Genomic DNA, 12,759 nt, shown 5'->3' with positions numbered 1-12,759 from the left:
TGTCACCATTAACTATTACTACTTAGAACGATGAAGTTTATTTACAAAATTTGTTCAACCTTAAAAACTATTGAAAAGCAGCACCAAGTGGTACGATGCGGTACTCAAGTATTTTTAAGAAATATTATTTAAAAAAAAAAAAAAAAAAATCTTTAAATAGGCGAATCCGCGGACGGCACACCGTGAGTAGGCGAAGGTCGACTGTATTCTTTTTCTGACGATTTATAGACTCGACCAATCAGCGCCGACCTTGCTGCCGACCATTTGCTCGCAGGCTTGTCATTTCACGTGGCAGGCCGGTTGAGTGGAGGGGAGGGGGCCGCGGGAGCTGCAGCTGATTGGCTATGGCCCGAGCTAAAGAAGGGGGGAGGGAGGGGAGGTTGGAAGCTTGGTGGGAGCGGATGGAGGCTGAGCGAAGAGGGCGGGGGTGCGCTTTACCGCAGGATCTCTAGATTTCTGCAGCACTCATCAAAACTCTGCGGCATGAAGACAAGAGCTGGGGGGGAGGGCACTCACTCGGACCCGGCTACCTCTCACTTTTAGTCTCCCCTTCTCCATCCCTAGATAGGCTTCTCTTATTTTCCACCAATTTGCTCTCATTTTCAGCTCCCCATCACTTGAAAAAGGGCTCCTTTCCTCATTGGCTAATTGGATTCCCATTGCATTAGGGCACGTTTTTTACTCTTGAGGTTTTTTTAGAGGCCTTCTCTTTTACAGTAAAATGGCAAAGGATGCGGAAAAGGGCCAGTGGAAGGAGTATATATGGAACCCGAGGACAAGGGAGTTTCTGGGCAGGACAGCCAGCAGCTGGGGTGAGTACTGTACTGTCCAGCAATGCAGCAAAAACATGGAGCCTTGCAGCAACACATTCAATGTCTGATGTCTTCCTGCAGCTTTTAATTTGCTAAGTTGGAGAGTCAAGCGGCCGTTCATCTCACTCTGATGCACTGATGTGAAAAGAAAGCAGCCGCCTGCACAAGCCGGCAGTTATTTTTCCTTTCCTTTATTTATTAATTTATAGCAGCGCTTCCATTGCGCAATGCGCTTGAGCATAAGGGTGGAGGCATATGGTGCATCTGGTAAATATTTTACAAGATTTCAATGTGGTTGGACGGTCAGGCTGCACGCTTTGCCAAGGAACAGGTTTCAGGCTTGTTGCAAAGAGTGCACGTCGTGGTTCATTCGGGGACGACTCACTCCCAGTCGGATGAAGTTGGACAGCAGTGATGCTTTTAGGGCGACGTGATCATTTGTTAGCAGGTGTCCAACCCTGAAAAAGTGACTTTGAGTTGATTAAAGATTCATGATCAGACTGAATTGAGGAGAGGAAATGATAAAACTACAAGTAAATAAAATCATGCCAGCAGTCTGTGTGAAACTTTGCACTGCATTTAAATGACATTGGAAAATTATAATCTGAGTAAAGCCAAGTGCCAAATGCTATTTGTACAACCTCCACTTTGACCCTGCCCAATGTGAGGGATTTAAACCTAATCTAATGATTGCTTTGGCATCACCTTTTTTTTTTTTTTTTTTTTTTTTTAAATAACAGCACCATGAGTTCAAAGTGGTTAAATAAGGATCAGTCTCTTTATCAAATCCAATTTCTGACTACAATTCCTGGATTGACGTAGGAATTATTGTGGCTTCCGTTTGTTGGAATCTTCCGGCACTGTGCCGGTTAATCCAGCTCAGTGTGTCCCAGGTGCATTAAGGTCTGGAGACCTTTTTAAGCTGCGCTCGCTTAAGGCCGCCTAATTGAGCTATTTTGGTGGTTAGCTACTACATGGAGAGCACCTAGACTTAGCTTTTCACATTTTGCATGCTTCCGACCACGCACATGTTTCATTCAATGCTCCTTAGCTGCTTTTCCTTTTTTTTTTTCCACGGGCATCCGTTCAGAGTTGCAACAAACTCATTGGATCATACCCTCTCGATCTGAGCCGTCCCTTATCGAATCGCAATCCCACAGAATCGAATCAGATCATTTTACTTTAAAATTGAATCGTATCACACCCTGAAGAATAGAATCGTCTTTTATTAGAGACGCAAATCCCTCCTGGAGACTTAATCATGGTTACTGCAGCATCCTTGATTTGAATCAATGTTATGTTGCAGCTGCCCCCCCCCCCCCCCCCAAAAAAGGCCGAGGACGGACGACAAGAATAAAGCCGGTGTTTTTTTGGGGGGTTTTCTTTATAGAAAAGTGCACAAAAAGCATCCCATCTCAGATTCAGGTCGTTTGTTTGATCAGCTGGTTCAAAGAGCCATTGAACAGCAACACGATACTCATTAATTCTGCATATCGTCATCGTAGAGTGCAGACTGTAAACCCAACGACCTCTCGACAAAGACTTGACCCACACGCGCCGTTTCCTCCTGAGCTGCTGTTATATTTGCGTTTATTGGATGTCAGTGTGGAAACTTGAACGCTGTCTTTGATGACATCTTTATCCTTCACACCGTTTCACACTTTAATGTCATTAATATATATTTAACGAGCTAGCCCTTACTGTATCTAATATCCCCCGCCCCCCTTCACACTCCTAATGCAAATAATGAATCAGGCATTGCTATATGCATCTAGCAGAATCCCCTATTGAGCATCCTTGCCTCGACATTTTGTTGCGGATTCCAGTGAGCTGATGCAGAAGCAGCCTGCTGACAGATCCAGAGAGGCTGCACGCTGGGGGGCACAGGGGTCAGCTGCTACCCTGCGCGGGCCCCAGGTGTCGGCGTTGAAAATGTGCTATTTTTAAGAATGTCACAGACAGATGCTTCCAAAGGAGTAGAAAAGAGGATGGATGGATGGAGGGCTCATTATGCTCAGCTACACGCAGAGGCTTTTTCAGTACATTGAGTCAAGTTCCACTGGAGCAAACTCAATAACAAGCAAAAATAGACGGATTTATTTTAATAACTCGCAGTTTCCGAAGAATGTGAATCTTATTTCGGGGCCACTTAAGTGCTAGGAAATGTCATCTTGTTGCTCCAATGCTTTATGGTTGCTTTTCTGATACATGGACACATACTGTCTGGCTACAGTCTTCCTCGCAGTGTTCAATTAATTAAAAGACCTCCGGTATAATCCGCCCCCCCCCCCCGCCTCCCTCGGTCAGTGCGGTGTTCCCTTCTCTGCAGTGCAGCTCCATAATGAAATTGCTTGGCAAGCGACTGTTCCATCTCTGTTTCATTAACACCTTTCAGTGGTCCGGGACCAACCACATAACGTTTTATCAGTATTATGAATGTGAGTGAAAGCGATATGGGGAAACATAGGTGAACTAGCTACTTTATTGATGAAAATGAAAACAATAGTAAGATTAATAAATGCACAGTAGCAACAGGTTGAATGTTTTAGAACTGGGGAGTTTCCTGTGACCACTCCCACATCGGCGCATCCCTCCTTTTCTGAGACTCGCCGGCCTTCACTTATACTCCTTAATGGTGTCCTCTTCTTGTTTTGCAGGTCTCATCTTTCTCTTCTATTTAGTTTTCTACATCTTCCTGGCCGGCCTGTTTGCGCTTACCATGTACGTCATGCTGCAGACTTTGGATGACCACAAGCCGACCTGGCAAGACAGGCTCACCACGCCAGGTGCGCTATCAGATTCGCTGATAAAAGCTACGTGGAGTCACAGTGTCATGATTACTCTTGCTTTTCTTCTACCGCTCGCAGGGATGGTGATTAGACCCAAATCCGGTGAGGCTTTTGAGATTGTCTACAACATCCAGAAAACCGAGAGCTGGGACATGTACGCTCAGGCCCTGGACAAGTTCCTGGAACGTATGTCCAAGAAAACTTACTGCCGCAACCTAATCACAAACCTTTAATATCTGCATCCAACACTTTATAAGAAAAATCGCCCTGCGCACAAATTTCAAGTCCTGGCTTTCCTCCGCAGCCTACAACAGCACCACCCAGGAGCAGAAAAACGACGAATGTAAACCAGACCAGTACTTCTTGCAGGAGGATAGCGGCGATGTGAAGAACAACCCCAAGCGCTCCTGTCAATTCAAACGCGACTTTCTGAAGGACTGCTCGGGACTCGATGACCGTTACTATGGCTACCAGGAGGGAAAGCCATGCATCATTATCAAGATGAATCGGGTATGAAAGAGGAGAGGGAGGAAAGGGATGCTGTTGCCAGGCAACATGGAGTGCCTGCGATCGGGCATGAGGGAAAAAAAATTCCCGGTTAAAAAAAAAAAAGACGGCAACATCGCTGTTATTTTTAAATCAGGCTTGTGTTTTGTTCCCTCCAGGTGATTGGAATGTTGCCAGGGAAGGACGGACAGAATCCTTTTATCACCTGTGGCGCAAAGGTAACCCAGAATAGTTCGCGTGATACTGCTCACAGCTATGACACTCTTTCAACTTTTTTCTCGTAAATGTGCCCACTCTCAGAGGTACAAAGTTGGCAAAAATGAATGGGTAAGATTGAGTCCCATGTTTTCTAGTCTAGGATTCAATTCCACCTAGCAGTAGACTGTAGCTACCAAATCTCCTTCCCAACTTGAGTCAGAGAAAGCCATTTACGTGGATAGGAAAATTCAATTTGTGGCTCTGTTAGATGATTTTGTGTGTGTGTGTAGTATATAATTTAGTTGGTGTGTGCGGGCACGTTTTATCGACCATCAAAAGAGACGGGTGGGCGTGTCGGGTAATGAGATTTGAAGAGAAGTAGGAGATTAATGAGGCTCACCTCCCCGCTTGCCTATACACCAAGCGGCATTTTTAACGCATGAAATTGTTTCACCCCCACAGAGAGAAGACACGGACAAAATTGGACAAATGTTGTATTTTCCGTCCAATGGCACTTTCAACCTTATGTACTATCCTTACTATGGCAAGAAAGCTCAGGTAAGATATCCTGCGTGATTTTTTTTTTGGTCGTATTGTGAATACCTGTACTTGAGCGTGAACTTGCCTCGTCCTTCATTTTCATCCCAGGTGAACTACTCGCAGCCTTTGGTTGCCGTCAAGTTCCTTAACATCACCGTCAACCAAGACATCAACATCGAATGCAAGATCACCGCCAACAACATTCCCATCGGAAGCGAAAGAGACAAGTTTGCCGGACGAGTGTCTTTCAAGCTGAGGATCAACACTGCTAACTAGGTTCTCAAGCCTTTTTTTTTTTTTTCCACCTCTGACAACGTCATGCTCTGCAACATTGCACATGCACGGAAAACAATTGCAGCATTGCCACCCTTTTTGGGTTCCGTTTACAACCCCCCCCCCCCCCCCCCCCTCAAAATTAAAGACAGGGTGGACGTGGTTTGAGATCATGCAAGAATCAAGAGTGGCAATCCTGTAATTATTTCTGTCCGTCAGCTTGGAGACAAATTTGTTTCTGTAAATTAATTTAAGGTGACGTCTATTTATACTGCATGACAAACGAAAAGGGGATATGAAGGATGTAACGCGTGTTTTTAAAAGTTTGCAAGGACCAGTAACACCAATGTATCGCTGCTCCTATCTCGCTGCCTCAATAATAGTGTTCCTCTATACACCAATACAAAATGTGCAATCTGCAATTTTATTTCGATGATATCGTAACCTCGGAGCTGGGCTAGGGATGGGCATATGAGAATCAATGAATTGATTCTGTTTTTTTTTTTTTTTTATAATACAAAGACAGGCTCTTCAGGCTGCAGACTTCTTAGAAATCAATCATCGGCTCTTCTGCTGGCACTTCAATTTTTATTTTATTTTTTTAGCAACAAATGCTTCCAGATGTGTATCAATCAACCCATTGAATTCTTAAACAATCACTGTGCCCATCCCTCAGCCTAACTTGCTGCACTCAAAAGAATAATCCGACGACGGGTGGATGCTGAGATGAAGCCATTTTGCATGTGTGTATTGTCTTTAGTGTGCTATGAGGGTAGGAGTCCCTTATATCCCCACTCTTTGCTCAGTGTGAAACAAAAAAAAAAGTTCTGTGAGACCACTGACCACCAGGAGGGACCACCATGATGAAAATCACACACAATTAGCGTGTGGTTCAGAAAATCATCTAAAATGAAGAGGAAGAGTTTCAAACCTTTAAGTGTGTTTGTGGCTTCAGTGTATGTTCTGTACGTTGACATATTTCATACCATGGGTCGGGAAAGTTGCATGCGTTGTGCAATATTCATGAAATCCGTATATTAGGAATGATTGATCCCATTGTTTAGTGCTGATGAATTCCGCATTAGCATCGCGATCGGCATCCATCGATTGTTCACGTTTTACTAGGTCTTCCTTCCATTATTAAACAAAAAGGACATTAACTACGTTTAAAATGAGGGGCGTTATAATCTTATTGCGTTATTGCACCAATATGAAGACACTTTTTAAAAGTGTTTGTCCTAAATGATCATAAATCGAGACGTTGCAATCATTTACCCAAATATAATCCAGCTGTTGTAATGCGACAAATGTGAATAAATCACCGGATTAGATATAATCTCAAAATTTTTCTCCCCCCCCCCCGATTTTTCGCTGTATTCGCACGCACGCTTCTCTGAAGTTGCCGCAACACTTAATTTCACTCTAATCTCTTAATCTGGTGGGCTAATCCCGAGCCTGCACGATGAATTTCCTTGCCCTACTTTGTTGCTCCTCCTCGCCATCGCCTCCAAAATAGTTGAATCGATCGCCACTCATTCATTTCCTAGATTTATCAGTGCATTTTCTAATTCTTCAACTAACAGCCTTTAAATTACACAAGACTAACTAAAATTTTCTTTCTTTAGCCATCTGCATGTGAAGATGAGTTCTTCGACCAAAGACCCTCATTCCACTTTCAGTTTTCTTTTAGCAACACCGTGTTAGAGATCAAAGATCGGAGCAAAGATGTGCTGCAGAGATACAGTAGGAGTCATGTGAGTACATAAAGGAGCTGTGTTATAAAAAGATCTACTCTTACATAATAGGAATACGCACAAGTGTTTTACAAAGACATAACAGTGCCTCCTGGTGGACAGAGCGTGTTGTTGCCAGTGTCCAGGTTATTTTCTTCATCTCCTTTTATCGAGTCCCGTTGTTCATTTGGAGATGTCTTCAGAAAGCAATACTGTCCGTGTGGCCATGGGATTTTCGGAAAATCGAAATGTGTGCAAAAGCAAGGCGTCAAAAGGCAACAACCGATAAAGTATTCTTTGTGACCGGCTATTTTTGTTGTAAAATTTAGAGAATGTATCAACTCGGTTTGTATCGTGTTCCTGGAGACACACACGGATGGGTTTCATCATTAATTCATCAAATTTGGTCGCCAAAGCTCGCTCGTTTGTTTTTGTATTTTTTGTGTGTGTGTGATATTTCCACCTTTTGCACCCATCATGCCCCGTCATTTTCAGATTTGCAATGAATGAGAAGTGAGAAGTGTGCGTCAATTTTTCCCGAACAAAGACACGATGTGTTCCAGCCAAAAAATATTGATAGAAGTATACTAAAGATATTTTTAAGAAGAAATAATTATGATAAATAAATCTCTCCCCTCTTTCCTTATATGACCCTCATATAAAATGACCTATATCCCGGAATGTGGTTTAAAGACAAGAATCCGCTCAGTTTTGTTGCCCAAACTGGATGATAATTCTATTCCGGATTTGTATTTTTTGCTCTGACTGTATGTATATTTTTGCTCATGTTTACTGCAAAACAAGATAGAGAATTAATAAATGTCATTTAAGGGAACCAAACCTCAAAGGTGTGGCCTCTGAGCTCTTTTTCAAGTTGCAGAGGAACTGCAGCGGAAAAAAAAGGATCCCCAAATGCCAAACATCATTGGGTCGGTGTAATCTAATGTAATCCCATTGACTGTAATCCTCCCAGCACACAATAGCAGTATTCCGACCAGACAGGTTGGTAGATACTTGTAACCCTTTAGCCATTATGTCGTAATAGTGTGAGCCATTAAGTGTTGTAAATGAGGTAAGTGAGGGGTTAGTTACACGCAGCAGGTCAAAGGTCAAGGACCATTTTTTCATATTTTCCGTAATCACAGTGACTTTTTTATTGACATCCAAAGCATAAATATATTTTTTATTTTACATGCTAAATATCTAAACACACCCAGAGATATATTTTCTCTCCCAAGTCTCACTACAGGTCTCCTCTGAACTCTGCTCACCTTTGTCCACCCTGTGGCTGTCTTCTTAGAAAGAGAGCGCACACAGAAGGAAAAGAGCGACTGGACGGATTACCTGGCAGGTATTTGTGGGTTTAAAATAGTCTCATCAAGACCAGCACAGTGGTTTGCGTTTGGGCCGCTCCCCAAGAATTTCTAAACCAAATTAATGAACATTTGTGTGATCATCATTTTATTCAACAAAAAGTAATGTAGACAAACTGGCACCTTCATTTTTTTATTGAGGATAAATTCATGTAATACTGATGCATTAATACCTCACAGTTCAGTCAGAGTGAAGCACCAAATTTGTCCAGCATATAAATTAGCTTTCAATCACAGGTGTAAGGTCCCAGTGGTAAATTCGTCCAAGATACATTTTGAGGTAGTGCGCTAACTCCAGGAAATACAATTGCTGGTAAAAATCAAGGCAGTTAGGTTGGATTCACATGTTATTTTGTTAATTTACTTCAACTCTGCTTTAAATCTATAAATAGAATACTGTTGAATTTTCCATGCTTGCACTTTTCTTCATTATCTATTTTACAAACGCTTCCAGAAAAGGCTGGCAATACAATGGAAAAGATAGGGTTACATAAAAAACTAAGAATGATATTAAGAGGCAAGTTTTTAGATTTTACATAAAAAAACTAAGAATGATATTAAGAGGCAAGTTGCCACATTTTATGCGCAGCTGCCATAAAAATAGTGTGAGGAAATTGCTTCTTTGGTCCTTTAAATGTCGCACCCCTGCCCAATCAATAAGTTATGTATTATCCCAGACTTCATGCTGCCAACGTGGACCTTAAACTCATTCGCAAATTGTTTGCAGAGTTAATCGTTCAAGTCAGTGATTCTCAACCAGTGGCCGTGAATAATCTTTTCGTGACGTTTTTGAGTGAATCTTGCTCCCTGCAGTGGCCACCTGCTGGCCATCATTGGAATGACAGCAACGTTAAGGCACTTGAAAGGTCAGGTGCATCATTAGCTGCCTTAAAGGGTAAGTCATGATGTTCTTATTCTTAGCACAATATGTGGTGGTGTATAGAACATATTTTTGACTTCCTCTTTAAAAAGCGTCTAAGGGCACATATGGAACCATTTTCTTGAGTTGTAATACTGTATGTTCATTTACATTTTGACTACCTTTGATGCCCAAGAAGCCACAATGTTCAATATGGTAACTGCTTCTATCTGATCAGGCCTTTTTTTTTCTTTTATGGCAAATCCAGCATGTCATTGTCCTCCAAAGCTTTCTGGGTCCTGTCATAGACCACTCCGATGACCCGGACCACCCGTCCCAGAACTGCGCTTAGCTCCTCCTGGTTCTGCACACACATGAGCCTTAAGAAGAAACCCCTCTCGGGCATGGCGATGAAGGCCAGCTCGGCCGCCCTACGCACAAACCAGGTGTGGTGGTTGGCCAGGGTGACCTTGTAGGCCTCGCGGCACAGGTCCGATGGGCTCTTCAGCCGGCCCGCCACGGGGATCTCCGCCAGCTTTTCGAGAAACAGCTTGAGCCAAAGCAGAGCTCGGTGCAGTCGCAGAAGAGTCCGGCATCCAGAGTCCGTCTGCTGCTTGAAATCCACTAAACCTCGTTTCAACTCCACCCAGATCATGGATCGCACTGAGTGGTAAGCACCAGAAGTCTTCACTCCGGCCTCCGGGCTCACTGTGTTTTCAGAGTCCGGGTTCACCTCTGCTTCGGGGCTAGCCTCGGCTAGTAGAGCCAGTTCCCGGATAATCGAGGTTTTGGTTTCTATCTCTTTAGATATCAGGCCAACCATGGGGCCTAAAGCATTCATAAACCTGCAAGACACGTCACAATCATCATAAATGAATCATTGTTTCACAACACTGTAACATCTTTATCTTTTGTTCTTACTTCACAAGCTCATCCCAGCTGGAGAGATAAGGCTGCAGCAGCACGTCAGAGGTGAAGGCCGGCGACGCCAGCAGGTGGGTGAGTAGCAGGGACACCTGGAAGGTCTGTCCGGGGCACTCCTCCAGTACTTGGGGGCCCTCGGACTCTTTGGAGGCGCTGCTGTTGGACAGCTGGTGTGGCTAGGGGGAGGGGAAGGGGGTTACGGTCAAATGACACAAAACAAAGAAAGCCAGTTCAATTCGGTCAAATCAACCAAAAGAATTATGAGCTAAATATGGTCACGACTTCCTCTTTTAATTACAACAATGTACCTCATTCACTTGATTGTAGCCTTTTAGACAAGCATCCCAGTGATAATCCAAACCCCCATCTGCATTGGAGACAAGAAAAATGAAAATTTAAAAAAAACATTTTTTACTTAAAACAGAACAATAGCGTGTCTATAATGTTTTAAAATCTTTTGCTATAGAAATCATAATTTTCCATCATTCTTTTAAAGACCTTCCAAGCAAGGAGGGACAAGTTTACTTGTCACAGTGCCTGGCATTTTTTTGCCAACTTCACAAAAGCTGCCATTGAGTTACAATTCCGTGGGCGACCTCAGCAGCCGAGTCATCTGCATTCAAAAAGTTCAGCCTCCAAACCTGTCACACTGCCAGGCGTCAGCCTCCCACATTAGAAAAAAAAAGAGGTCACTAGGTCTGCTTTTTTCTCTAGATGTAACGTAGAGAAAATGAACTATAAGTTAATGATTTATGTATCAGTTTTTCTTATCACAATACAATATTGGCACATCTTTTCCCGGTTTAGCGGGATTCTTGGCATCTATTTTGACCTAAGTGAACAAATAGGCTCTTTGCCCCCAAACAAGTATCAGTCAGTCAACCCTTGCAAGCCAAATCAAATCCTTTAATTTCAAATTCATTATGGTATCGGGCGAGCATGTGCGTGGAGCCATGCTTGCTCTTTACGACCTCTGCAACATGTGACACATTACTCATTTAGACCATATACATTCCCCACAAGTGTGGGGTTGTATGGATTTATTATACGTACAATATAATATAAGGGAGAGAGAGAAAAAAAATACTCACGGAGCCAGAGAGTGCCGAGGAAGAGCAGCAGGAGCAGGATAGCCAAGGCAGCCTTGCTCTTCACACCCATATTGAAGTCCAATTTATTTGCTCCCCCTCGCTGTCTTTTCTCTTTTAATTCCTCCGTGTCTCACATGAGTCCTTGTCCCTTGCACCGCCTGTCACCACAATCACTTTCTTGACCAGACCCCTTTGCCTCCAAAGCCCACCACCCCACCCTTTGCCCTTAAACCTTTCATTGCCCACCCCAAAGCCTTAAATCAAAAAGTTGTCTCTACCATTGTGCCTCCATCTCCGAGCGAACAAGTGGCGCCGCCGGGTTTTGTCGTCCCGCAAATCCCCGCCTGCAGTTTCTTTTTTCCCCCTCTCATTCCCTTTCATTCACGTGTCTCAATGAGCCTTCAATCTGCTGTTGCTCAACGCGAGAGAGGGTCCAGAGATCACTCCCAGATTAGCAGTGGTTGGGTGATAATAGGGAGCCAACGCGGCGTGTCCGCCAGTAACCCTCCTCCTCCTTCTTCTTCTTCCTCCACGTGCATCTCCTACACTATGTGTGCTATATTCCTGGTCAGCTTGTGTCTCTCCTCCCACCAACACCCTCCCTATTCTCACTCTCTCTCCCACCTCCTCTCTCAGTCATTCACGACAACCCGTGTGCATCTCAAGCCACATGTGTCAATGAAATTGTGGCTACGGGGGGGGTGATCACTTATGCTCTTCCAAATCTCATCTTTCTGTGAGGAAATTATCTTTATCACCCGGCTTTGTGTCTTTCTTGACTGGGGCAATGTGAGCAGACATTTAGCTCAAGAAGGGCTTTACAATGGCATTTCTCAGTTGACGAGCGGGAAAGAAGTGAAAGCATTCATGATATGTATGGGAGGGGCCGGCTGGTCATGCGGCTTTTATTCCACGCCACCAATGGCCAATCCCATCTGAAAAAGGCGGTCATGGACGAGGGGAGACCGAATCCCGGGGAGGGAAACATGTGACCCACTAAGAAGAGCCGAGCTGTTCTACTCTGCTAAGCAACTGCTGTGATTTACATTCTGTGTAAGCAATAAACATACGCTGGGAAGGAGTCGGCCGTCGCGCCCACACTGTTAAGTTAGAACATGGGGTTCAAAAGCGCTAGGGGGAATATGTGTGGAGGTTCAGTCAGACGAGAAAGGGGCACTTGTGTGATTTCCCCAACAAGGTTTTACACCACCCTGTGGCGGCACAGCATTGCTCGAGTGAGGAAAAACATCTCAAGTTTCAAAACATCCAGCAGAAGTCAGAAGAGTGGTTGCGATTTTGTTTCTGTGTAATTATTTACTATGGACACCAGATAGTAAGTACGCAAAAGTTGAAATGATATCCAGTCGCCCCCGCAGCTGTGCGAACTCGCAACTTGTTTGAGTAGATCTGTGGGAATTTATGTCCATTCATCGAGAGCAACATTTAGAAGGTCAAAGGTGACTGACCCTAAGACCAAAATCGGGAACACATTTTGGAAGTTTTTATGAGCGCTTATCCAGTGCTATAAGATTGCTGTAGATTGTGCCAGAAGTCTCCAAGATCCTTTGGAATGCTGAGTATGGATATTTTGGTGGAAAGGGACTAATAAGCTGTTTAACATAAGCCACTTTCAAACTATGTCACAAGTTGTTGGCCTACT

At 43.8% G+C, this 12,759-nt stretch overlaps 2 protein-coding genes across 3 annotated transcripts; one reads left to right on the top strand and one right to left on the bottom strand.

Moving 5' to 3' along the window:
* Positions 1-393: 393 nt before the first annotated feature.
* atp1b2b (ATPase Na+/K+ transporting subunit beta 2b) lies at positions 394-7,699 on the top strand. Of its 2 annotated transcripts, XM_037269537.1 has the most exons (9): positions 722-812; positions 3,470-3,598; positions 3,680-3,787; positions 3,906-4,111; positions 4,267-4,326; positions 4,409-4,435; positions 4,769-4,864; positions 4,955-5,122; positions 6,745-7,699. In XM_037269537.1, the coding sequence occupies exons 1-8, from the start codon at positions 722-724 to the stop codon at positions 5,120-5,122; spliced, it is 885 nt and encodes a 294-aa protein (XP_037125432.1). In that variant the 3' UTR covers positions 6,745-7,699. The 2 variants fall into 2 exon arrangements, with proteins under 2 accessions (XP_037125433.1, XP_037125432.1); XM_037269538.1 differs by lacking the exon at positions 4,409-4,435 and having other exon boundaries at positions 394-812; positions 4,955-7,699.
* Positions 7,700-8,347: 648 nt separating this feature from the next.
* Positions 8,348-11,701, bottom strand: gltpd2 (glycolipid transfer protein domain containing 2). Its single transcript, XM_037269536.1, has 4 exons — positions 11,100-11,701; positions 10,317-10,375; positions 10,006-10,184; positions 8,348-9,929 (listed from the first exon to the last, which is right to left on the bottom strand). The coding sequence occupies exons 1-4, from the start codon at positions 11,167-11,169 to the stop codon at positions 9,338-9,340; spliced, it is 900 nt and encodes a 299-aa protein (XP_037125431.1). The 5' UTR covers positions 11,170-11,701; the 3' UTR covers positions 8,348-9,337.
* Positions 11,702-12,759: the final 1,058 nt, after the last annotated feature.

The sequence above is a fragment of the Syngnathus acus genome, chromosome 14 (genome assembly GCF_901709675.1).
Source record: "Syngnathus acus chromosome 14, fSynAcu1.2, whole genome shotgun sequence".
In the NCBI taxonomy this organism is placed as follows: domain Eukaryota; kingdom Metazoa; phylum Chordata; class Actinopteri; order Syngnathiformes; family Syngnathidae; genus Syngnathus; species Syngnathus acus.
This window is presented reverse-complemented; position numbering and strand designations above follow the sequence as displayed.

What these genes read in the sequence shown, in the direction of transcription:
- atp1b2b (XM_037269537.1), top strand. Translation starts at nt 722, where the DNA reads ATGGCAAAGGATGCGGAAAAGGGCCAGTGGAAGGAGTATATATGGAAC. An exon ending in TTATCACCTGTGGCGCAAAG is followed by an intron (nt 4,327 to 4,408) that starts GTAACCCAGAAT and finishes GCCCACTCTCAG; the next exon opens with AGGTACAAAGTTGGCAAAAA. An exon ending in ACTATGGCAAGAAAGCTCAG is followed by an intron (nt 4,865 to 4,954) that starts GTAAGATATCCT and finishes TTTTCATCCCAG; the next exon opens with GTGAACTACTCGCAGCCTTT.
- gltpd2 (XM_037269536.1), bottom strand. Translation starts at nt 11,169, where the DNA reads ATGGGTGTGAAGAGCAAGGCTGCCTTGGCTATCCTGCTCCTGCTGCTC. An exon ending in CCTCGGCACTCTCTGGCTCC is followed by an intron (nt 10,376 to 11,099) that starts GTGAGTATTTTT and finishes TCTCCAATGCAG; the next exon opens with ATGGGGGTTTGGATTATCAC. An exon ending in GCTACAATCAAGTGAATGAG is followed by an intron (nt 10,185 to 10,316) that starts GTACATTGTTGT and finishes CCCTCCCCCTAG; the next exon opens with CCACACCAGCTGTCCAACAG.